The following is a 26,441-nucleotide window of genomic DNA, read 5'->3' as shown; positions in this document are numbered from 1 at the left end:
TCATTACGTACACAGCTAAGAGGTCACGACTGGGCCGCTTCTCTTCCGGGTTATCGCTGGTGTCGTCATCATTTTTGTTTTGTATTCATTCATCTTCATACCTACTATTTACCTATTTACAACGAATATTTAATTAAGAGCAGAAGAAGCTATTACATGGGGATAAAATGTATGTAGCTTGACTTTTCTAAAGTTACCGTACTTATTATATATTTATTTATTTAAAATTGCATCATAAGGAATGTAAGCAGCAGCAACAAAAAAGAAACACACATGTTGTATATACAGTATTTATACACACATATATATTTCGATGGATAGATAGATATGAAGATCAACATGTTCTTGTTCTTCCCTCGTGCACCTTCTTCCACATCGGTCACAGTACATCAACACAGTTCTATACAATGGAAAAAGAATAGATTGACAATGAGGGATGCATGACAGGAGCAAATTCTCCTCTTTATGAAATGACTGCAGTGCAAACAGGATAAGTATAAACTAACTATCTGAGTGTTTATTGTGTGGCTCTAATCTCTCAGATCCGGTTCAACCTCGCTGTGCAGTCAGAGACTTCATGAACTTCCACTTATTGTTAGTTATTGCGGTTTTTATGCACCTCTCTTGTTTTTGTTTTGTTTTACCGTATTTTGTCCTGAGTGTATCGTTTAGTAACATTGATGCCTTACATTGTTTTGTGTTATTTTTTGCTGCACTACAAAAACAGTTTTTTAAAGAGATGAACCAAACTAACTATACTGAACTGAACATGGAGTAAATTTGCATCAGTCTGTTCGTTTAAACTGTGTGGTATTGTTGTATTAGCTTTTTACAAAGACTTGCACAAGTATGTTAACATATGTGATGCACAAATGCAGTGGTGTATCGAGTGGTCTCACCTACGTCACGATCTCCTTAGGTGCAGGGCCGAGATCCTTCTTGTGGCACTGGCACCTCTGCGTCACTCAGCGTCAGTCTGTGTCACTCGGCGTCAGTTTGTGTCACTCAGCGTCAGTCTGTGGCAGTCAGCGTCACTCAGTGGCAGTCTGTGTCAGTTCAGCGGAAAGAGTCAGCTGTGGCAGGCGAGCATAGTTCGGCAATCGTCAAGAAGCTGAGGGGGCGGAGCCACATTTCCTGAGACATTTCCTGAGAACACCCATTGTTGTTACGACAGATCAGCTTCCATAAATCAGTTTTATGATTTTAGTTGAGTCACCGGAGCCCCCTGTTCTCTGTATGCATCCTTAGAGCAAGTACGTTGTACTTTTTTGTTTCTCATTAATTTTATTTAAGTATGATTTTGCTGGTTTTGCAACAAAATGGAACATAATGCACTTTCCAAATTATTACTTTTATAGTCATTTACAACAATCGGCTAAAATAATGAAAATAAATCATCCGTTTTATAATCATTTAAAAGTATATATTAAAATTAAAAGACATAAAATGTCCAATCCAAAAATACATGTTTGAAAATATCTTCACTCTTCCTCTGCTTATATGTATATGTATGTCAGTAGGTGACACAAGCTGCCAGAGAGTGACGCAGGGTGACGCAGAGTGACGCAGAGTGACACAAGCTGCCAGAGAGTGACGCAGAGTGACACAAGCTGCCAGAGAGTGACGCAGGGTGACGCAGAGTGACACAAGCTGCTAGAGAGTGACGCAGGGTGACGCAGAGTGACACAAGCTGCCAGAGAGTGACGCAGGGTGACGCAGAGTGACACAAGCTGCCAGAGAGTGATGCAGGGTGACGCAGAGTGACACAAGCTGCCAGAGAGTGACGCAGGGTGACGCAGAGTGACACAAGCTGCCAGAGAGTGACGCAGGGTGACGCAGAGTGATTACTTATATGTATATGTATGTCAGTAGTAGGGTTTGGTATCATTTGGGTTTTTTTCCAATACCGGTGCTAAAACGATACTTTTAAAACGATACCGGTGCCTGAACGGTGTCTGAACCGATACTTTTTTCTTCAAATTGAACAATATATTAACTGTTAAAGTATACTATAAATATAAATAAATACAAAACACACACACTTTATACACACACTGCAGCAATTATTTTGCAGAAATATGGGCATATTTTCCACCTCTGGCAAAATACGACACGTCTCATGACTTATTTTATTTTACCAGTTGGTGGCGGTAATGCGGCAATTCGTCGTTTGCCAACCGCAAGTACACCTCAAAGGAGGAGAAGAAGAAGCTTTCGCGTGCCTGTGTTGTTGTGCTCATGAGCGACAGCGCTACGTACCCCGTTGTAATAATACTATGAGTGAGGAGCGGAGGACCGAGTCCTGCTGCCAGGACGGAGTCATCAGGGTAGTGTAAAAAAAGTATTTCAATCGGCGCAGACACCGAAATGAAGCACCGAAATCTGCGTTACGTTTCGGTCCGGTAGATACCGAACGTATAGGAACCGGTTCCATATGGGCACAGAGTTTCGGTGCCCAACCCTAGTCAGTAGGTGACACAAGCTGCCAGAGAGTGACGCAGGGTGACAGAGGGTGACGCAGAGTGACACAGAGTGACACAAGCTGCCAGAGAGTGACGCAGGGTGACAGAGGGTGACGCAGAGTACACAAGCTGCCAGAGAGTGACAGAGGGTGACGCAGAGTGACACAAGGTGCCAGAGAGTGACGCAGGGTGACAGGGTGTCATAATTATCTAAATTCTGACCCTTTGCTTTTTTATTAACAGCATTTACTTGTACTTTTACTTTCAATGAACAGGTTATGATGTACATTTAATATCAGAAAATTACTTTTGAAACTTAAGTACTTTTGTACTTCAGTACAATAAATATCAGATACTTTAAGACTTTTACTCAAGTAGTATTCTAATAGGTGACTTTTTACTTTTACTTGAGTAGTTTTCCAGTAAGGTATCTTTACTTTTACTCAAGTATGGCTTTTGAGTACTTTATACACCACTGCACAAATGCGAACCCACAGTTGCACACCCAAAGCTTATTTTAAGTGTGTTTATCCTGGATGTCAAAGAACTTTCCAGAAGTTCAGAACATTGTGTTTCTAAATTTTTTATTTTGTTTGTTTTTCAGTCACTCATCAGAGATTGAGGATACCAGCCAGACGCTGCAGTCAAGTCCTCTTTCAAGGTGTTACATCTTTAAGTTGTAGCACCTTTTGTAACACCTTAAGTGATGTAACAACATCACAGTAAGAATTCAACGCAGAATAACTGTAATTCAGTCAGGAACACTCTCGTCATAGATGTTAACCATTTATTGCAACACATGGAAATACAGTTAAACTTGGCGCTGATGGCTCCACTCTTTGACTGCTCCCCGGATTAGCCAGCAGCTACCAATCCAAAACGGGGAGCAAGAAGCAACAACCCCCAAAGGTTTACAGGAATGAGCCAGAAGTACATTTTTAAAATACATTTCAACCATTTGCCATGAAAGATGATCTCTGAACTAGAAAAGGGGTGGAGGCTGGCGTGGAGGAGGCAAAGCTTTGCCAGCAGTATGTTCTGTAACAGGTAGATGTAGAATGAATCAGTGAGGAGGGAGTCATATTTCAATAAACCTCCTTGAAGTGAGAGTGGGCTGTGATTGGTGTGGCCGATTGGAAGCTTCAATCGGCTGGCTGTCAACTGGTTACAGCTAGGGGTGTATGACTTCCATGTCCTGCATGAACTAAAGCGATGCTTGATTTATTTCCCAAACAAGCTACAATTTACGGTTTGGACTTCCAAGGCCTCACACGATTGGTGTGATTTGAAGCTACTGCAGGACTCTTGTGTTATCTTAACGTGTTGTTTTTAAAGATAAAAATGGAATCAAATACTTGTAAACTTGAAAAGGTTGTTCTGCAGTTTTCAGCTGTGCTGAACATGAACAACAGAGAAAAGCTTGATTGGCATTGAATGCTTTATTTTTCGGGTTCAATTAATCACAAAAATACAAGTAAGCTTCAACAAGTTTCCAATAATGTTGCATCTGGCAGAAACTACTTCCACCCAAAGATTAAAACATGCTGAAACAAAAGTTATTAGTACAAATGCTACTAGTACTACTACTACTGCTACTTCAAAAACTGACTTTACTATTACTACTACTACGACTACTTATTCTACTACTACTGTTATATTAAATACTACGACCACTACTACAGCTATTATACAACTTCTACTACTACTACAACAAATATCACTACCACTGGAATTCTTTTAAGCTACAGAAACCGTTCGAATATCAAAATGTTCAGCTCTTTCAGGAGAGGTGTGATATAACTTCATATTTGTAATCTTTCAACTTTTTGAATTATTAAGCTTTTTGTAATTTTTTTAAAATTGGATATTTATTTTCAGCAATGTTTTTGAGATTCATTTCAGCTTTCAGCATTCCAACGCATTTTCAGCAGGAAATGCATTTTCTAGTTCTTGTATATTGTTGGTCTTGATCATACATGAATAGAAAGTTACATTTTCTTTTTTTCAAGATAACATCCTCCAAAAACATGTTTACATGGTCATCTCTGTGCAATCATTTCTTTGCCTCTTCCTGGTGAGTTACTGCCACCAGCTGTGGATCAGTGGTATAGCATGAGATCAGTGGCAGGAATGTGCACTTGAGGACTCGCACAAACAAAATTAGGGACACAAAAAATAAAACTGCTCTCCAGTGCCAGCAGTGATCACAGACTCCAGGGGAACCTTTAAGGATAAGAGCGTATGATTGGCTGACAGAACTATTTATTTATTTGTGCTTCTTGAACTTCTCCATGAGGTGAACAGTGATGACGGCAGATACCATGATGATCAGACCCACAGAGAACAAGACCATCTTCACCAGGTACACAGATGTACCAGCAGAGGAACCCTCTGAACCTGAAACACAACAAAACAGCTGCTTCATTACAAATCTGACACAACAGATTCAGACTGTGACGCTACAGCACGACAGGAACAAATCAGGTCAGATAGCATTTTGTGTACTTTGTAGTTTACTCAAATACTGTAATTCCTACATTTCAAAATTGCAAAGTGCAGTTGAGTTTTACAAACTGCATTGTGCATTGTAAAACAGCATCATAGGTATATGTTGATCCATTGTTTATTTTACTCTTTAGCCTAGCTGAACTGTATTAATTGAAACAATCATGTTCAAGTGCTGGCTTATATGTTCTGTACTGTACTGTTTGCTGCTGCCTTTAATTGAACCACATTCAATTAATATATTAAGCAATTTCCTGCATTTCTGCATTTTAGTACTGTATTTTATTTCTTACACTGTTTAAAAAAAAATGTTTTAATGCAATGAATGTTCTGAATTGTTTTTAAATCTCCTTTTCTTTTGCCTTATGTTTTGATGCTTTTAATGGTTTTATGTGAAGCACTTTGAATTACCTTGTTGTTGAAATGTGCTATACAAATAAACATGCCTTGCCTTACTGAAAAATGCAGAAATGGAGAAAAATATCAGTTTCTACAACAAACAATGAATTATTTACGTAATTTAGTGTTCCTGTAAATAACATTGTTTGTGCTTTCTAGTAGAGTTTGTATTTCACCCTGCAGCCTGACAAGGTGCTTTAGACATGTTCAGAACTAATTCATTTAAAACACACACAATCATTTTCTTTAACAAACAGAAATGCTAATAGGCTCCAAGTCTTAAACTCAAAACTGTTATCAGGAAGTCGTCTTGTCTTTCAGTCTTACCAGCATATTGGGGGCAAAAGTGTTCAATCCTTTTAAAGTCCTGGGTCCAGTTGAGCTGGTTGCTGTGTTTACAGATGATTAAGCCATACACCAGGTAGACGTGGAGAGAAGCACCAGAGGTTGTGAGCTCTGGTCGCTCTCCTCCCTCCTGACTGCAGCTTCGGTGGACACATCTAAAAGTGCTGCTGATGTGAGAGTGCTGTGTACTGCAGGTCACAGTGAGGTTACAGGAGTCTGAGCTTCTGGAGACCACTGTGTCCACTGAGTCCACTGTCAGTTCAACTGGAGACACTGGACCTGAGGGGGGGGGGAGTTTCTGTGAAGAAGTTATGAAACATGGCAGCAGAAACTCTCTATCAGTGTCTGACATGTGAACAAACTCACCTTGAACTGTGACCTTGTATTCAGCAAGTAGTTTGTGTCCTTGAAACGTGAACACTCGTGCAGCATAAACTCCACTGTCTGCCTCTTGTAGATTCTTCAATTTCACAGAGAACTTTTTCACAGGAAACTCAATCCTTCCAGTGAAATCAGAATGCACTGAAGGTTCTTTATCAGTTGTAAATATTACTACACCAACCATGTGATTGAATGTCCAGTCAATGAATGAAAAAACATCAGGAACATCAGCATCAACATTCAGAATCAGATCATCTCCCTTCTTCACAAACACAGTGGTCACAGCACTGGGCCCTGTAACAGTAGACACATAATACAATAAACATCATACTCAACTGTGACGTCGTGTGACGTCACAGTACTCTGTTCCGTCTCTAAAACTTGGACATGAGAAGGTTACCGAAGCTTCATCGGCCCGTGACAGCAGTCGGTACCAGAGACGTGTCGAGCGTGTACAACAGGCGAAACACAGAGATGCAGCCTCAGCATTGCTTGATATGAGTTTAACGTCGGATCATGCATATGACAGCCCACCAGCAGCAGAGGATGAGGACGAGGATAAGAATAACCAAGACAACCAGACGGACCTCGGTGGGGCCACGATTGCAGCAATGCAAGCTGAGATGCAGCGCCGACTCTCGGAAAATCTGAATTTGAAAAAGGAACTTTCCGATGAACGATCCATGTTTGATTCAGAATTTTTCTAAAATAATGATGAAAAAGTGAGATATTATACTGGACTGCCGGACTTCTCAACCCTGCAAATTCTATACCATTTTATAGAACCACACATCCCATCTTCTACTCGTGTAAGGACTGGGGGTGTTCACGAGATACGTGTAGATGTTGGCGTAGTTTACCGATGGAAGATAAGTAGGATCGGCACTGAAACGATCTGCACTCATCGTATAGGGATCCAAGTTACCAATAACCTTCAATTTGGCCAGGTAGCGAACCTTTGATGCACTATCCAGTGATTCAAAGTATGGTATTTTCGCCGCACTTCCTTGTTTACTCGCCGCCATGTAGGATCTGTATGTACTCCAACATGGCGGACAGACCTCGTAACTAAGGAGATTGTGACGTCAGCGAGACCACTCTATAGGATGTTTGCTGGCTTTTATCCCACTGTTCTTGTCATCCTCTTGTTGTTATGTATATGTATTGTCTCTTGTCTTTCAGTCTAAAAATATATATATATATATATATCTATATACATACTGTATATCCTTTTCTGATGCGAGGGTCCAAGGACAGAAGATGGCATTTATTTTATGTTGTTAAGATTGTAAATTTGTGATAATGGGAGATAGAAATAAAATTGGATTGAATTGTAAAGCCTCAGTAAATCTGGTCCAGTTTTCTCTCATGGTGCACATAAAACAAATTCCACCGGCCCTTCAAGTGCAGTGAAGCACATGTATCTACACGTGAAGTGAACATTTTTGGTCATTATCTTATCTACCAGGAATATTCAAACCATGTTTTTAATGCAGTCCTAGGTTAGTGTGCCATTTTGTATCTGCAGTTTCTAAATTGAGCAGACATTCATTTCTCTTTGTCCCCTGTAAACTTGTATGATATGAAAGTATGACATTAAAAGATAGGTTGACATTGTCCAAGTCTGTCTCATAGCAATAATCATAAGTACGTTGAAATAGTTTTGCTGTTAATGTTAATTGTTCCTCTTGTCCTCAATAACCACAAAAGGTTTCCTTCTTAAAGCGATTCCAGTATAAGTGACGGTGCTCGTTCCAAATGAGTAACTTCAGAAGTCATCATGGTGCAATACTCTCTCTTTGTGTTTCTATCCCTTCACATAACTCAGCGAGGGAACACCATCTGGATCCACATGCTAACAAGACTACATTTGGAAGACGCTTCAGCTGTTTTTACACAGAACGAGGGCTGTGGATTTTACAGTTTATCCAGATGTTTATTCTTATCAAGGTGAGACACTGTCTGAAACAACATCATGTGACACAAACCAATACAAAATAAGCAGCTCTTTAGATTCAGTTGAGCTATTCGTCCTTAAATTGAGGAAATTGTTCATATAAATCTTTCTGTTGTTAAAGACAGATTGTACGAGGCATTGGTCTAAGCACCACAACAGAGGTTCAGTATCTATAAACCAACATATCAGTGTTGTTAGCTGTCAGTGAGACTTGAAAACAATCTTCTTTGTTTAACCAGTTAATGTTTCAGATTTCCATAATGTCTGCTGGTCCCTTTTTCTCTTCCATTAGAAAGTGAGATTACTGAGATAAAGCCACAGCTCCTCCTCCTCACATCTGCCGGCTGGCTGACAGAGGTCTTCACAGCTGGTTGTCTGCTCATCTCGTCTCATTGTCCTCTTGATCCTCTGCTGTGTGGGTTGCAAAGATCTGACACATCAGGTATCACCCCTTCCTCTGATGTCTCCTTATTGCTTCCTTCTTTACCGCCTCACTTCCCCTCTTCTCCTGCTCCTCGTTCTGCTGGCCATATGACAGAGATGTGGTAAGACTTCAGCTCCTCCTCAGACACAAAGTCAGGGGCGCAGCTCATGAGGTCGTGACCCCGGAATGACTTGGGGAAGGCGATGACGTCACGGATGCTGGGAGCGCCGACCATGATGGAGACCAGTCGGTCCAAACCTAGAAAAGCATGGAAGAGTGCAAAAATGACTTCATAGATATATAACCATTTTCACCTTTTAGCTTATGAATGTAGCAGTATTAAATATATCACATTGACTCCTCAAGCCAACAGAAGGTAGCTAACACTGCTAACTTTGATGCTGCGTAATAAGCAGTTGTTGAGCTTGCTATCTGAAGAGAGGCCGGGAGCTGACAGCTACAGCCCAACTGATACCTCATCCACCAACATTGGCCTCTCACACATATGTGGTATGGAGAAGACGTGGAGCACACGTTGGCAGATATGCAATACTAAACTACTAAACTGTAATTTAGAAATGTATTTAGAAATGTTTTGCCGGCTGTAATTGATCTATGTACTTTGTGTTTTTCTTTCGATGTATTAATAGTTTCATTTTCAGTGAAGTTTGCTCTTCAATATTAACCTTGCATCTATCATTACTTTCATCTGAATGAAATGTATTGCTCGACTGCAATGTCAATAACTTGCAGCTCATAGATGTGTAAACTGTGAGCTGTTGTTGTTAGCCCGCTAGCCCTGCTAGCTCCCGCAGCACATGTTTACAACCCTACGCTCGCAATTTCTCTATTTTGCCTGGCAGATTTCGGTCTCCGACCCGTGTCAAAGTTGAATCAGATCTTACTCTGTGGGAAACAAGCCAGATAGGTCAATCCGCGACTGGGAGCAAATACGCCTTGCTCAATTCTTCATATTCAATATATGGACCCTGGACATGATCTAGTTTGGAGGTAAACCCTTTTGCTTAAGGGATCATCCTAATCAAGAAAAATGAAATAAAATATGTAGCAATACAGTTTCTTTTCTTTTTACTTTGCTCAACCAGCTCAGTGAAGTGCAGAGTTGACCTCACCCAGAGCAATGCCTCCATGTGGGGGTGCTCCGGAGTCCAGAGCCTCCAGCAGGTGAGAGAGAAGACTGGGATCCTCCTGCAGCGGACACAGTTAGGATAAAAAGCAGTTATGACCAGTCATTTATTCAACCTGATTCTAAAACTTCAAGGTATACAAAAACTGACCTTGAGGACACTCTTCAGGACGTGAAGCTGCTCTGAGGCCTTGTGGATGCGGATGGAGCCTCCTCCAATCTCACAGCCGTTTAACACCAGGTCATAGTGCTGACCACGTGCCTGGAATGCATCCCACATGACGCGCATGATTATTTCTAACCGTTGCAAAAAGGAATAGAAGAAGACGCTGACATAAGAGTGAATCTACGTGACTACCTTCTGTGGCTCTGTGTAGAGTAGCTGCGTGTCCTCTGGCAGTGGGGCAGTGAATGGATGATGAGCTGACTCCAGCTGCTCCGGCTCCTCCTGTTTGGGCAAGAAGAGGGGGAAGTCCAAAACCCACAAGAAGCGGAAGGCTGAGGGGTCGCGGACTGACGCGCCGCCTGACTCCAGGAGCTCCGCACACCGTAGACGAAGATTACCCAGCAACGGGCGCTGCGAGCGGAGCGGTGGGGGCATAGCAGGACCCGTGAGCCAGGAAGGGGAAGGTTGGAGAGGCATGAGGAGATAGAATCAACATATACACACGTCATGTTAATAACTTTTCCCCTTGACGTCAGTGGGTCTCTTACCACAGTGTGGAGGGACCCGGCTACCATCAGCACCAGGTCTCCTGGTTTGGCTCCGGTCCTCTGCAGCAGCTCGTCTGTGGCCGAGACAGACAGCAGCTTCTTCAGGGGAGACTTCAAAGTCCCGTCGGCTTTGACCAGCACCATGCTGAGCTCCTTGGGACAAAATAAATGAGGCATAAAATATATAAATGACTATTCCTTTAAAAGACCAAAGTCACACAAGAGAAAAGCAACAACTGATCAAGGCAGCAACTCCCTTGTTTTGTGAGGTAAAGTTACTGTTTTTGTCAAATTAGTCTTGTGGCTTTGAAGAGATCATAGATAAGTTCAGTTCAGTGAGGACCGTGTGACAGCAAGGTAAAGAGGTGAAGATATTCTAGATAGAACGTACACTTAAACTGATATAGATTTGGTAAGCAGTACATTACTTTGCTCCTGTCTGTTTCTATAAACTCCATCTACTGTAGTAAAACACTGACTATGGAGAAGAAGCTCATACAAACACGCTTTAAAAAAATCCGAACTATCCCTTTAAGAGGTTTTGCAACTTTGACGGATGCTTTTTTTTAATGTCACAAATAATCAATATTAACAAGAAATGCTGATTTGAAGCTCGTTCAACTTTGTATGCTTCAAAGCTTGTATTTGCTACAAGGCGCATTCATACAAAACAACAAGAAATTGATGGAACATGAAATGGTGCCATCACAAGAACAAATCTCAAGACAATAGAGGTTGAGAAAGGACAAACAAAACCAACCTGGCCGAACTGAGTCTTGGCCGTTTGTTTCAGTTCTTCCAAATCTTTCCCAGCAAACAGTTTCTGTGGTCAAACACGAGACAGAGAGGATCGTGTGAGTCCGACAGCTGTGACGCAGGTCAACAAAGGCAAGATATCAGAAAGCCTGTTACTTCTCAAGCATCGTTCTGTCTTTGGTTCTCATCATTATTGCATTATAAGTCCAGCATGCTCTGATGGATTTCTTTTTTTATACAGGTTCTGGTCTTACCGCTCCACTGGGGACGCAGACGGCCTGGACGGAGCCTCCCGGTTGGCTGAGAGCTGATCTGAGGAATTCAATCTCCGTGGATAAGAAAAGCTGTCGGAGGTCGATCAGCTGGACGGACAGACAGAAAGACACGAGTGCTTAAACAGTCAGAAACATGCTGGTATATCATACTCAGAGGAACATGACTTGCCTTTGACAGCAGTGAGTTGTATATTCAGGTCTTATCTTACAATTCAAATCTCCACGGCTGATGTTAGAACAGTAATTACACTCATGTAATGAGCTTAATTCCTTTCTGCTGCAGAAAGATCCGTTCTGATATCATCTCGGTGACAAAAAACCTCAAACAGCCCACCTTCATACTGAATCTGGTGTCGGGCTTGTCCACACCGTAGTCTCTCATGGCCTCTTCATATGTCATGGTTTGGAAAGGGACCGTAATGGGACCTTTCTCTGCAGGCCAGGAGTCCTGTAAAAGACCCTCCACCAAGGACAGGATGCCGGCCTGGTCCACAAAAGACATTTCTATGTCTACCTGGGAGAGATAACGAGAGGATGAACACGGGTCAGGACTGTGAAACCACCTAGCTACGTCCAAGTCAACACCAGGACCACGAGCAAGGCACTCCTGGATCAAAGAACAGGACAAAGTCAGCATCTAGACCCAAGAAACATATTTTGTGCTCCTCAAACCAGCACCAGCTATCAAATGTAAAGAAATGTGATGAATGAGGCGTTTATAATATTGAGTAATATTTTGGACAAAGACTAAGTTCCATTATGGTTTAGCGATGCCTAGTTTTCACCCAGGTGGCCCCAGTATGAGTCCCAGTATGGGAACAAATACCGAATTTCCCGGTATTCTAGTCTGGTCTGGATGAAACTGGAATATTTCAGCTCCAATATCCGTCACTATCAACATACAAAGGTACAATAAAGTCACAAGATAAAACCTGTCAGATAAAAAAAAGCACTTTGTCAGTGTTTTCCCCGTTCCGCCTCCACGTTACCTGGGTGAACTCGGGCTGCCGGTCCGGTTTGGAGCCTTCATCTCGGTAGCACCGAGCCATCTGGAAGTACCTGTCACCGTGACAACAATGAACATAGACAAAGACTTCTTAAACTCCTTTGAATTGTTAACAAAAGATCACACACACACACCACAGTACAGTTTTCCTGTGCTCAGGCCTTCACCCCACCTGTCTACACCAGCCACCATCAGAAGCTGTTTAAACTGCTGTGGACTCTGGGGCAGAGAGTAGAACCGGCCCGGCTCTCTGGACGGAACCACAAACTCTTTGGCTCCCTGGAACACAAAATAATGAACAGAGACTGAGGGAAGCAGAGATTAGATCATGTTCCTAAATTTAAGAGAAATTATATTTTACCCAAACTGATTATAAAAGAGAGAAATTCTTAGCTCCTTTGAATGTCTGTTTGTTTAAGACGGGTTAAAGTGACTTTGGTTCTGTGTCCTTGTAATATTTAAATGATAAAGGACATTCTTACCCCTGGTGTTCTTTTAAACAAGGTCGGAGTTTCCACATCCACAAAACCTTCAAATGACAAAAGCATAGACACGCTTAAACGATGAGGACCTGGATTCTACTGTTTTCTATCTACAGCTATGTAAATGATGTGTAGTGTTTTCATGCTTCTCTATGGAAGCTCTGAGAGGAAGAGAGAAAAAATTAACTATTCTGGTGATCCATTATCAAAATGATCCGGTGTTATTACTTAAGATCAAGGTGAAACAAAAAGGTTTCGTCAAGATAACCTTTTTAAGTTGCTCATCTATTCTCTTCCATCTGTGAAACGGGTTCTATTTCATCCTTACTGACCGCCAGAGGCAGTGCTTCACACTGGATATCCCGGATGACCCCCGTCGTCTATAAGTTCCGGTGTCATCCTGAGCTCAGTCCTTTTCATCTTCTCGCGACGCAGGTTAGCTACCATGGTAGCATAAACAAGGATGTGTCTACGATCAAGACATATTAGAGCTCGTCGCTGTAGCCTTGTGACCACCGGTCGGAGTTGCGGTTCTCTCGCCCTCCAAAGGCTGCGACGAGCTGTCCCTCTTCGGAGGGAACGGTGTGTTCGGCGTTCGGACATCGAGCCCCGGACTGGTGGACGCCCCTATCATCGGTCGTCACCAGTCTGATAAGGGCCACCTAAGTCGTGATGACAGCAATCGGTAAGATCGATTAACATTGTTTTCTATAACAGTTGTTTGTTCCACGGTTGGCAGAGCGCTTCCGCTCTAGTTAATCGAGTGGCGCGCTAACGAGAGCGTAGAATTACGCTGTCGGCCCGCCCTTCACAGTGTTACGGCTATCACAGTTAGCAGAGTGTTCCTGCTCAGGCAAAGTTGGTGAGACACTAGATCGGCATTGGCGTTGTGTCCATTGAGATTTAATCTTTACATCTGACGTAATTCGCAGTTAGCAGTGTCTTCACTCAGGCTAACTTGGTGAGATGCTAGCTGGGACTGCGTCCATCAACTTTGTAAACCTTACGGCCGTCACAGTTAACAGAGCGTCCCCGCTCAGGTTAACTCAGTGGGAAGCTAGCTAAACAGAGCTGATACTGGGGCTGTGGCCATCAACTTTGTATCCTTACGGCTGTCACAGTTAACAGAGCGTCCCCGCTCAGGTTAACTCAGTGGGAAACTAGCTAAACAAAGCTGATACTGGGGCTGTAGCCATCAACTTTGTATCCTTACGGCTGTCACAGTTAACAGAGCGTCCTCGCTCAGGTTAACTCAGTGGGAAACTAGCTAAACAAAGCTGATACTGGGGCTGTGTCCATCAACTTTGTAGCCTTACAGCTGTCACAGTTAACAGAGCGTCCCCGCTCAGGTTAACTCAGTGGGAAACTAGCTAAACAAAGCTGGTACTGGGGCTGTGGCCATCAACTTTGTAGCATTACAACGATCACAGTTAGCGGAATGTGCTCGCTCAGGCTAACTCTGTGAATGCTAGTTATACTAAATCAACATTGAGGTTGTGCCCATTGATGGTTTTTACGCATTACGGCTGTCGAGTTCGCTCCGACTAACTAGACTAAGCTAATACTCGGATTGTGTCCATTGATTGTTGTAAACATTATGGACATATCGGTAGCGGATATCAGTTAGCAGAGTGCCCTCGCTCAGGCTAACTGGTAGCACACCAAGAGTTACAGCAACTGTCCAAGTGAAGAGAGTGTCCTCACTCCCCTCTCACTATGAGGACTGTTTTCCTGACCTGTTCCACAGTGGCAGAGTGCTCTCGCTCAAGCTAACTGGTGGGACACCAATATCTGCAGCAACTAGCTTAGTGAAGAGTGTCCTCGCCCCTCTCACTATAAGGACTTTGCCTGACCTGTTTCCACAGTGGCAGAGTGCTCTCGCTCAAGCTAGCTGGTGGGACACCAATATCGGCAGCAACTATCTTAGTGAAGAGAGTGTCCTCGCTCCCCTCTCACTGTACGGACTGTGTTCTTTTTTGTCCGTTTTTTACGGTAGCAGAGTGCTCTCGCTCACGCTAACTGGGGGGACACCAATATCTGCAGCAACTAGTTTAGTGAAGAGTGTCCTCGCCCCTCTCACTATAAGGACTTTGCCTGACCTGTTTCCACAGTAGCAGAGTGCTCTCGCTCAGGCTAACTGGTGGGTCACCAATATCCGCAGCGGCTGGCCAAGGGAAGAGTGTCCGAAGGATCACTCGACACTGATGTTCTCTCAACATTCAGCAGAGCGCTCCCGCTCGGACTGATTTGGAATTCCGCATAAACTAGTGGGACAAGGGTTCCACCAGAATCGCGGCCATGTTAAACTCTCCCGGCTGTAGGACCTGTATAGCTCCTCTTCAGCCGGAGGACGGCCCTGACCTCTTGCCCTAGCCTCGAGCTTCTGAGGCAGGGCCTCTCGGAGAACCCAGGCAGGACCTGCGGCATCACGCCTTGAGCAGTAAGGTCTGCTAGGCTGGCTGAAGTGGAACACCTGATGCGGGAGGTCTACCTCCCCCTGTCAGGGCAGCTGAATCCAGCCCAACCTACCCTGGTCATTTGTATGGCGCTTGCACGCCTGGCATACACAGCAGCTGGAACATCCACCTGTGAGTGCCTTCTTCAGGCGCCTTCCCGCCCTCACCACCTTTTCTGTTCCTCCCTCCGAGGAATATCTGAGGGAGTTGCGTGCATGGTGGAGACACCAGGGCTCTCTCCCGCCTTACATCAGACCATGCAGGATGTGGCAAATCTGGCCTTGCACGTATGCCAGCCAGTTAGACGACTATGGCGTCCATCAGTTTCCCCTGAGGAGACTCTGAGGCCCGATGCCAGGTACCCTCGACCCAATGTCGGGTCAAAGATGACCTGCTATCCAGGGCTTATGACACAGCAGCGCTGTGCACCGTATCGACAACTCCCTCTCCCACCTCATGCTTTCCCTCGCAGATTCTCTGCAGCGGGCTACTTCGACGCTTCTGCTCAGTGATGCTTCATTGCAGGCGTTTGCGCTCATATTGAGGGAACGTGGATGTATGATGTCCACCCTGGTTCAGACTCGCCGCCAGGTTTGGCTGGCGCAGTCACCCCTATCTGAGACATGTAGGAGGACCCTCCGTACTGTCACAGTGGAACCTGGTGAGCTGTTCGAGTCAGCTGCTGTACAGGCGCTTCAGCGGACTGTTAGAGCTAGCCAGACCAGGCAGCAGTTCTCTGGTCTTTGCAGGGACATGCCTGCACCCCCAGACCTAGGGGTCCCACTTTGGCCCACAAGGCCGTTTTCTCAGCCTCCAGCTTACCCTAGTAGCCGCAACAGGCCTCGGCGTCCTGCTGAGAGGCCAGACCGCTACCTATACAACCCTACTTACGTCCCCGTCCCCCCGGCAGGGGTGCCAGGAGATGTCTCCAGGCCGGCTGTCGGGGTTCTTTCTCCCATCAGCGGATTTCCAAGGGAGAGTGGTTCACGTCTATCGACGCCTGTTCCCATGGTCCATCACCACAACTTTCAGTCCTGGGTGCTTCCATTCGGACTCTCCCATCTCCCCATGGGTGTTCACAGTGTGTTACTGCTGTCCTTTCCCCCTGCAATCGCAGGGCGTGAACATACTGCCGTACTTAGACGACTGGCTGACCTAGGCGCCATCCCGGCTTCAGGCGCCACAGGACACTGCTCGCCTTCTCTCACGTGGCCCGGTGGGCCTCAAGGTGAACATGGAGAGGAGCTACCTGAGCCCTTCTCAGAGCATAACCTTCATTAGTGTGGCCCTAGGAGGGCCTGTCTGTCGCCCCAGCATGTGGCCAACGGCCCCCACAACCTCTCCCTCTTCCGAGGGGGCAGACGGTTGCCCTACATCCTTTTCTCCGACTATTGGGTAAACTGACAGCTGCCTCAACTGTCGTTCCCTTGGGTTTGCGGATGGCTGAACAGCCTTCACTTGGATGCCAAGTGGCACAGATACAGGGCAATAATATTATCGAAACAGTGCCTATTCACTATCCCCATGGAGGGAGTGCATATCTGGCGAACAGTGTCCCAGGAACCGAGCCCCAGGGGCTCGGTTCCATTCCACCAGGAGATTGTCACAACAGATACCTGCCTCTCAAGGCGGGGTGCAGTGTGACAGAACAGGACAGCCTGGGGGCAGTTGTCTGCTGAAAGACCGCAGGTCCAGGTTCTAGAGCTAGCGCTCGAGCACTTCCTTCCATGTTTGAAGGGAAAGCATGTGCTTGTCCGGTGGACAGCACCTCTGCTGTGATTTCCCATGAACTATCGATGGGGCACCAGATCTGCAGAAGTTGCTACGGGGATCACCGTGGCCTTCTGACTTGGGAGGCCCCTCGCCTGACCAGCCTGTGGGCAATGTACCCACCAGGAGAATGGAACAAGGTTGTGGTTTTCCTGTTCCGTTACAAGCCTCCACCGTGAGAGTGGCGGCTGCATCCAGACGTGTCGACCCACTGCCCCCACTGGGTCTCCCTGACGGAGAGGACCAGCCCTCTGGGTCAAGATGCCCTGGCTCACACGTGGCCAGAGGATCTTCTTTATGCCTTTCCACCATTCCCTCTGCTTTTGCTATAAGCTTGTCAGAGTTCTTCCCCGACAGGAGGGATCTCCTGTCGCAACTAGAGGGTCGGATTTGGCATTCCAATCCCACTTTCTGGCCTACGGCAGTGTTTCTCCCAAGGGGGTGGATACGTTCACATATAAACCGGCCTATCCAGCTGGCAAAGTTGACCCCCCCCTCCCCCATCGGGGGAGGAGAGGTCAAGGCTGCTGTGCCCAGTGTGGGCCCTCAGAGCTTATGTGGAAGCCACCGCCTGCATAGTCAGTTATGGTGAGCCTAAGAAGGGCTTAGTGGATAGTGGAGGCCATTGCCGATACATACAAGGCGAGCGGCTGCGCTCGGCCATCCGGGGCCTGAGTGGTGTGCCTGTGGGGGATATATGTGCGGCGGCCTCATGGGCATCACCGAGCACATTCACCAAACACTACAGAGTTAACGTTGCCAACCCTCACCCACTGGGGAGGGTTCTTTGGCCAATTTTCTCTGCCGGAGCTATAAGAGGTAGTTACTGTGCTTCCTCGTGACTCTTTTGGTATAAGTCATCCAGTGTGAAGCACTGCCTCTGGCGGTCAGTAAGGATGAAATAGAACAAAAGTTACGAATGTAACTACGGTTCTATGAATCCTGGATGACCGCCAGAGTTCTTGGTCACTCAGAATCCCGTGAACTCGCGAGAAGATTCCATAGGACTGAGCTCAGGATGACACCGGAACTTATAGACGACGGGGGTCATCCGAGGTCACACGTGACTTTGTTGATATAAATATTCGACCTGCGCATGCGCGCGACGGAAGATATCCAGTGTGAAGCACTGCCTCTGGCGGTCATCCAGGATTCATAGAACCGTAGTTACATTCGTAACTTTCGTTTTGCCAGGTGAAATAAAAAGGTTTGTCAAGATGTTGGTTGTTGTAATGCTCATTCTGGCCACAAGAGGCTGAAGTGCACCACTGCACTATGGTCTAAAGAGGACTAAAGCGTTCATATTTTCTCTAAAGGCAGATAGAAATACATTTCTAGCCAAAAGAAAGACACAACAGTAATGTTACATAACTTCCTAACATGCAGTATCTGTGTATGGAGACATTAAAAGTCACCTGGAAGAAAACATGGATGCTGTTAGTCTTCTTCAGAACATGGAGTAGTGGTGCACGTCAGCCTCTTGTGGCCAAAATGAGAATTACAACAAACACTTGAAAAAATGGTCCTGACAATAAAGAATTCTCAAACTTTCCTTTCCCCCGTTTCACATACGAAAAAAAACATTCAAGGAACGAAGAAAGATTCTCCTGATAAAACCTTTCACCTGTTCTTAAGTAAACACACGAGAGAAAACAAATCAGATTTAGAAAATGGATCACCACAATTCACCAGAAGCAGGGCTTCCATAGTTTCCTCCTTGTCCTCTAATATGACGCAGGTCGACAGACAAAGGTGTGTTGGTCAGTCTGTGTGTGACGGATGAGCAACCTGCCACAGTGTTTCCCGGCTTGGGACGAACACCAGCTGTAATGAACAACAGACGAGGGAGGAAGTGAATCCCGCTCTCCTTACCGTGCACATTACAGAGGAACTCTCTCATCCTCATCACCAGCTGAGACCTCAGTCTGAGGTTCTTCTGCATCTGAGAGGACCTCAGGTCCAGGTAGCGATACTGCATCCGCAGAGACTCAGACTTCTGTACAACAGAAAAACAATCATTCATGATTAATACCGATAATAAATCACATTAACTGCTTGAACATTTGTAAAATTGTTAACTTACTTTAACAAAGTCTTTAATCTCAAAAGGCAACTTCCGGCACACATTAAAAACCTCCACAGCGTGAGCCAGGACTTCTACTTCTCCGGTTGGCATCCCCTGTTCAATGAGAAGATGAATAAGAAAAGACCTCTTCCAATGTTTGCTCTGCCAACCACCACCGTTCAGAGGAAGTCTCTTTAAGAACACCCAGATAATTGTTGGAATGCTGTTAAGCATTCCAACTATTGTTATCCTGTTTCTTTATTGTTGGAATGCTGTTCAGCATTCCAACTACCGTATTGTTGTTCGAATCTTTATTCAACTTCTATTTCTTCCGTCCCACCTCTTCTTCTCCTCCTTCATTTTTTAAGCTACAGAAACCATTCAACTATCAAAATGTTCAGCTCTTTCACCAGAGGGGTGCTATGACTTTCCATATTTCTAACCGTTAAACTATTTGAATTATTAAGCTTTTTATTTTCAATGGGATCTCTATGGAGAATATTTTCAAATCCTCTTAAACTTCTTCAACTTTCAAATCCTTCAACTTCCTCATACTTTCAGCTACAGACACCATTTAAACTTTACAATGTTGATTTAATAACCGGTTTGTGTTTATCTAACATTATGATTCTGTCTCCTCTCCCCTTCTCCCCCACACACCACACCCCATTTCAAAATAAAAGCCCCAGAGAGTGAATTATAACTGAACTGCTTGTGATGAAGCCTGTCATTTAATAACCTCTGTTTATGTGTGTCAAACATTATGATTATGTCTCCTCTCCCCCTCCCTCCCCCACCCAGCCCCACCCTTTCAAAATAAAAGCCCCATGGATTAACTGTATTCAAACGTTTAGCTCAAAATTAGGCTTTTTTGTTGAAATAATGAATGCTCTTACTAATACTGCGACAACTACTACAACTACTGCTAATATTTCTAGTATTACTACTACTACTACTACTACTACTACTAATTCAACTTTTGCTGTTGCTACTATTACTACTACTGCTACTGCTATTACTGCTACCATAAATATTATTACTACCACTACTGCTATTACTACCACTACCACTACTATTATTACTTATACCACAACTGCTAATACGGCTATTCCTGCTACTACTAGTACTACTACTACTGCTACTTCAAAAAATGACTTTACTATTACTACTACTACTTATTATACTACTACTACTGTTATATAAAATACTACGACCACTACTACAGCTATTACTACGACTACTGATACTACTACTGATACTACTTCTTCTAATTACTAATACTTCGACTACAACTTCTACTACTACTACAAATATCACTACTGCTACAACTAGTACTTATTCAAATGCTACTAATACTTATACTGCTAATAATACTATTACTACAACTACAACTTCTACTACTACTACAACAAATATCACTACCACTGGAATTCTTTTAAGCTACAGAAACCGTTGGAATATCAAAATGTTCAGCTCTTTCAGGAGAGGGGTGATATGACTTCATATTTGTAATCTTTCAACTTTTTGAATTATTAAGCTTTTTGCAATTTTTTTTAAATTGGATATCTATTTTCAGCAATGTTTTTGAGATTAATTTCAGCTTTCAGCATTCCAACGCATTTTCAGCAGGAAATGCATTTTCTAGTTCACATTCACATTTAACACTTATCAGCATATTACAGCAATTCAATGTAACGCTCGATATGATTAAAGAGGTCGACTGAGAAAGATTGTTGGATATTTGTTCCTGTGCACTCCCTCATGGTCTAGTGGTTATACTTCCTGGTTTTCAGACATTCATGAAGATATAAAGTGAAATACAACACATCATCACATGTATCTCACGTTCATTCATGTCTTTACATTATTTTAGAATTAAATCAAACACGTATGATAGAAGACGTGCAAGGGAGCATTGTTGATCAATCAATCAAACTTTATTTACAAAGCACCTTTTACACAAATCCCATCAACTTTAAAGTGCTTTACAGGCGACTGAGCAAACGTAGTAGGACGTTAGAAGTATTAAATGGAGTAAAATAGAATCAAATAAATCATAATGATCAACAGTAAAATGTTGATTAAACAAAATAGAGTAAAAAAAAAGTAAAGATGATAAAAGGATAAATAATAAAAACAAAAGTTGTTTAAAATAAATACGACATAAGAGCCAGAATAAAATGATGTGTTTTTATCTTACGTTTTTATCTGATGGTGGCTGGTGTAGTCTGGTGCACAACCCTGTAGTGCTTTATACACTAATATAATCATTTACACATCTGTATGTTTTATATTTCATTGTGGCGAGTAAATGCACACATGAAATGCAATTACATATAATAGTTTGTATTTCACTGAATTCATTTGTTTCTATTTTGGCATTTCAATTTAATTAATTGACCAATTATAGTTCAGATTTATTGTTCCAATAAAGCAGGGGTGTCCAAACTTTTTTCACTGAGGGCCACATACAGAAAAATATACCAAGGGCTGGGCCACTCAGGTCCGATCGCCTCACCCAAATTTGGTTCTCAATGTGCTTTTGTTCAGATTTAACAGAGATGTTTGCTCACGTATGTTGAGCCGAACAGACTCATTGTTCAAATAGAAGGGAGTTGAGAACAGCTCGATGTCTCTCTCAATGAGAGAAACATATTGAAAGCCATGGCAGCTGGTGGAACATGTTCTAGGTAGGGCTGTGCCACATCCAATCAATTTCAGCAAACATCCCAGTATGATTTAATGCTAAATCAATGAAGGTATCAAACACGTATTGCTACTTTGCAGTTAAATATTTAACATTTATTCCAACATGAAAAAAAGCAGAAAATAACACTTTGACAAACACGTCAGGACATCTTATTTACAGCTAGTAGCTTCATGTGCTGCTTCCCTTTCCTGCTAGTCTGCTGTCTGATTGTGAGGTCAGGTTGATCTGATATCAGCTCTGCAGTTTCTCCTCAAAGTTCTCCTCTCAAACGGGTCTTGGAGGAGTAGTGCTCGCGCTGGAGCTCGCGCCCGCCTGTAGAGACTCGTCCGGACGGGAACGCGCAGCTTGGGGCAGAACCCCAAATGATCGTCAACTCCCCGAATCGATTCTGCCCCAAGCTGAATCTATTTGAGGGCGCTGATTGGCTAAATTGTATGTCACACATTTATATCTTTAATCAGCAATTGGCTAAACTGCTTCACTGCTCTTTTGGGCAGTTTCTCCAGAGCTGCTGAGACGTGCACACGCAGAGAGGACATGCAGGAAAAGCATATATTTACCGCAGATATCATATTTTACACATATTACTGGGTGATTCCATATTTCAAAAACACAAATATTGACAATTTGTATTGTTTATTATTGTTATTATTATTCATTTTATTTGTTGTGGCTCAAGGTGGGGCGGCGCCCTATCGTCCTCTATTGACCAGCCGCCACTCAGCACTGACTGAGTTCGCCTTTCATAGATGGAGCCCTATCTGTTATAACTCCACACAGCTTGTCCCATCTTGTCAATTGCATCTGACACAGCTTCAAACACGTCCTTACCTGTTGTTGTGCTCTTTAGACTCCTAAAATCAAGCAGCTCCTAATGCAGAAATGATCATCAACTCCCCGCAAACAAATTAACAGCTTTATCTGACACTTGATGGTTTAGGTTAGCTGACAAGTCTTCGATTCGCCGCACAACTGTGTTTCTGGACACGCTAACGTTGTTGAATTCCTGCATTTATTCCGGGCACTTGCGACTTTAGTGAGGCACTGTTTTATGAAGTCACCATCTGAGAAAGGTTTCCCGTGGCGGGCAATGAGTTGAGCTACCTCGTGGCTGCTATTGTGACTTTTTCTTGTGTTTTGTTTGCACGGAAAAAAATACTCTTATTGAGCTAACTGCCATTTAACTTTCTGTTCTCGCTCGGCACCAGTGTAGGACGTGTCATCATCCGGGGCTAAACGTTTCTTTGATTGCTCTTATTTTGTGGAGAAGCTGCCTTGTTCAACACAGTATCTCCACCTAGTGGTGAAACTAAGAAGTACAATACAGTCAAGCGCAAGTTGCAAGTGTGGGCCATATTACATTATATTTTTAGAAGTTGCTGCGGGCCAATTAAAAATGGACCGCGGGCCGTACTTGGCCCGCGGGCCGTAGTTTGGACACCCCTGCAATAAAGTGTTAGCCAATCAGGCATCGACAAACGCTGAGGTTAGTTCACAAGTGAACAGAGACGAATCAATAGAGTAAAACATGCTGTTGTTTCCATACCTCATATGAATAAGGGGACCTGCTTTTCATGATTTAATGTCTTACACACACACACACACCTTGTTCTCCTGCCCCGCGGGTCGTCTTCTGACTGTTCCCGTTACCTTGACAACAGACTCGGCTGTGAGATCACGCAGCGCTGCTTCCAAATGACTCGCAGACTTCAAACCACAGGAAATAAAAGGTTAAACACGAGTAAAACACAACTTCTTGAGTTGACCACCTAAGCAAAAAGAACTTTGTTGTACTTTATCCTTACTTCGTCCTGAGGGATCAGAACTTGGGCCAAGCCGCTGAAATCTCGCAGGATGACAAACAGGTCTTGCCTGTTGGAGGCAGAAACATGGTTAGAATACTATTTCATGTAACTCTGCAACCCTCAAGCTGTAATATTTAGATGTAAGTGCATATTTTCTCTTTATCCCAGATAGAATGGTGCAGTAAGGTATGGAGAGGTCACAGGACATGTAGAATAAATATGTAATCGTGACAAACACTGCGTGTCCTAAACACCAGTGAGAGAGCTTTAAATGGCATTTACATTTTTGTTATTGCGACTTAAATGTTGTTTTTCGCAAAAAATTTGGCAACATTGTTTATATTTTGCATTTTAGTCGTCAAATTTGAATTAACATTTGAATATTGTCCACTGTACAGCAGGTGAAGTAAAACACTTTCAATTTTCAAATGATTAGAAAAATGCTTTTTCATTTTGACTTAAATATTGCCTGCATAAAAGATGAAATCAGGTTACATTGCTTTCTAATTTTCAAATCTGAATAAACATTTGAATATTGTCCTGATTATTGCATTTATACTCAAACAACACATACATATGTGGAGTATTATAATAATTGTAATAAAGTCCCTGTGAGCTTCCATAAATAGAGGCCTTACTGACAGGGCTGAGTTAGTAAAAATTAACGTGCTGTGTACATCACAGGATTTCAGGGCATTTTTAATAATTTTAGGGATAGGGATTAAAGCCCCCAGTGTTTGAAAGTAACGTGGGCAGGAACAGAATAATACCTGAGGTATTGGACCCAGCCACACAGAGTGACTTCCTCTCCCACATGATCCGATCTCAGTTCTCCACAGGTGTGACTCCTGAACGACAGACTGCTGGGACCTGGAAGAGGAACAAGGAGAACATTGTGGCTGGACGATAACTGGGATTGTTGTGGTCATATGACGTCATCTTCTACACATTCCCATCGTCCAAATCAATGACTCCAAACAAGCTGTAATACTGCTGAGTTACTAAATAACAAACACATGTGTAGCTATCAGTGGAACGCAATTTGTTGCTTTAAACATAAGCTTGATTAGTTCATGTGATTTTGCATAATTTGTTACACCTCTGTGTGTATAAATGCATAATGTGATAATGATTTAAATATATACATATAATCCATATAAATGTTTCACGGTAGACGACTTCATTGCAGGAAACACGCCGGTGTATTTGATACAATTAATGACGGCTGCATTCCACTTGGAGCAGGTCCTGATGTTGGCCATACTGGGACCATAGACTGAGACTCTTAAAGGAACAGAGCCATTGGCTGCCGTCTAATAGTCAAAACAATTACGTCCTATGTCTTTTCCTAACCACTTTTGATGTGAATGAGAATTCATAAGGAAAACACAACCTCAGGGCTAAAATAGTGAGTCTGCCGTCCCTTTAAAACTCGTTGCAGCGGTTAATTGTGGGAAGGTATTATCATCTTTCCTTTCTAAAAGGATGCTAAAGGATACATGAAAGGAGGCACGTCAGCCTCCTGTCCTGGAGTTTTTGGACTAACTAAATACCACTCATTGCTGTACTCACATCCTGGACCCGTATGGGGGTCACTGTCCCAGTCATTGTGCTCTAAGTGACATGGTAAATGACTGCATGGTACCTGTGGTTGAAGACTTTGACCTGCAGACCGGGTATGAGCAGCTCAGGTGTCTGAGTTGAGGTCTCCACAGCGGGCGTCCTTGACGGGAGGTCGAGGCTGAGCTCTGGTACCAAACAGTGTGAGCTCTGAGTCCACTGAACAGCATCCGCAGCACACACCTGCTCTTCGCAGCCATGTTGGAGGTTACCTAAGGCTGTCAGTCATTGGGCCGTCCGGTCAGCGCGTGTCCTGCTGTTTTTAATGAAGAGCGAGCTTATCATGTAATGACACCGTTATTCAACGTAAGAGTGCTAACACAGAGAAGCGGTCTTCACTGACCGGGTCAGGACGTGAGGGGGTTGGATAAGAAAAACCTCTGCTGTCACTTCAACTTCCGGGTTCTGTGTCTTCGCTAGTGCTGAGCGGGTCACGCGACTCTCTGCTCATGTGGATGGGCTTTTCTGTTGAGTTACACGTTAGCTCAATGCTAATCCATATAGTTTAGGAGTCGATTATACGCAAACGGATGTGACGTCATGATAGAGACCGAGGCCAAAGCAGTCGATCTGCAACTCGATTTAAATCGTCAAGACGTCTTTAAATAATTCAAAAATCAACTACCATGATGATGTGAAAGAAGTAGTTGTGTCCTTTTTATGAAGTGAATAAAAAGAACACAAGAAATTACAACAATTAAAGACCATAAAATATTACATTTTAACAAGAAATCACGAAGAATAGATAAGTGAATGAAAAGAAAACAAGGAAACATTTTCATTCCACAGCATATGTAGTTGAATCCCAACTTGGAGCTTCATAAGAAAGCACAGAATTTGATGGGATCATATAAATGACAACGTTTCCAGTATTACAACCCAAAAACCAGACATCCTTTTATTTAGAGAAAGCAGTAACGATAAGAACTGTTAATTTGATAGCTGGTCTAAAGTACTTTACTTCAGGATGAGACGATATTTTGGATGTTCAAACTGTATTGATTGATTGACAGGTCTCTGCTGAGGTCCATTATCATGTTTTAGCTCAAGTGTGTTTGAATGAGGAAATACATTTTTTTATACACTCAAAATGCTGCTTTATGCTTTATGCTGCAAAATGCTGGCAAATCTGAGAATTTATTTTCTCAAGATGTTAAGAAAA

The 26,441-nt window shown here is 43.4% G+C and overlaps 1 protein-coding gene across 2 annotated transcripts; it reads right to left on the bottom strand.

The window, feature by feature from the left end:
- Positions 1 to 8,007: 8,007 nt before the first annotated feature.
- dars2 (aspartyl-tRNA synthetase 2, mitochondrial) lies at positions 8,008 to 25,757 on the bottom strand. 2 transcript variants are annotated; one of them, XM_079284976.1, is made up of 17 exons: positions 25,305 to 25,757; positions 24,430 to 24,529; positions 23,660 to 23,726; positions 23,460 to 23,561; positions 19,163 to 19,258; positions 18,952 to 19,075; positions 12,854 to 12,900; positions 12,544 to 12,650; positions 12,355 to 12,424; positions 11,700 to 11,879; positions 11,345 to 11,452; positions 11,095 to 11,157; positions 10,335 to 10,487; positions 9,979 to 10,197; positions 9,772 to 9,882; positions 9,607 to 9,682; positions 8,008 to 8,731 (listed from the first exon to the last, which is right to left on the bottom strand). In XM_079284976.1, exons 1-17 carry the CDS (start codon positions 25,477 to 25,479, stop codon positions 8,541 to 8,543), a joined length of 1,989 nt encoding a protein of 662 aa, XP_079141102.1. In that variant the 5' UTR covers positions 25,480 to 25,757; the 3' UTR covers positions 8,008 to 8,540. The 2 variants fall into 2 exon arrangements, with proteins under 2 accessions (XP_079141102.1, XP_079141103.1); XM_079284977.1 differs by having other exon boundaries at positions 8,621 to 8,731; positions 9,567 to 9,682.
- Positions 25,758 to 26,441: the final 684 nt, after the last annotated feature.

This window comes from Melanostigma gelatinosum (genome assembly GCF_949748355.1).
Source record: "Melanostigma gelatinosum genome assembly, chromosome: 15".
Taxonomy (NCBI): domain Eukaryota; kingdom Metazoa; phylum Chordata; class Actinopteri; order Perciformes; family Zoarcidae; genus Melanostigma; species Melanostigma gelatinosum.
The sequence above is the reverse complement of the archived record's forward strand: the minus strand, read 5'-3'. Positions and strand labels throughout refer to the sequence as shown.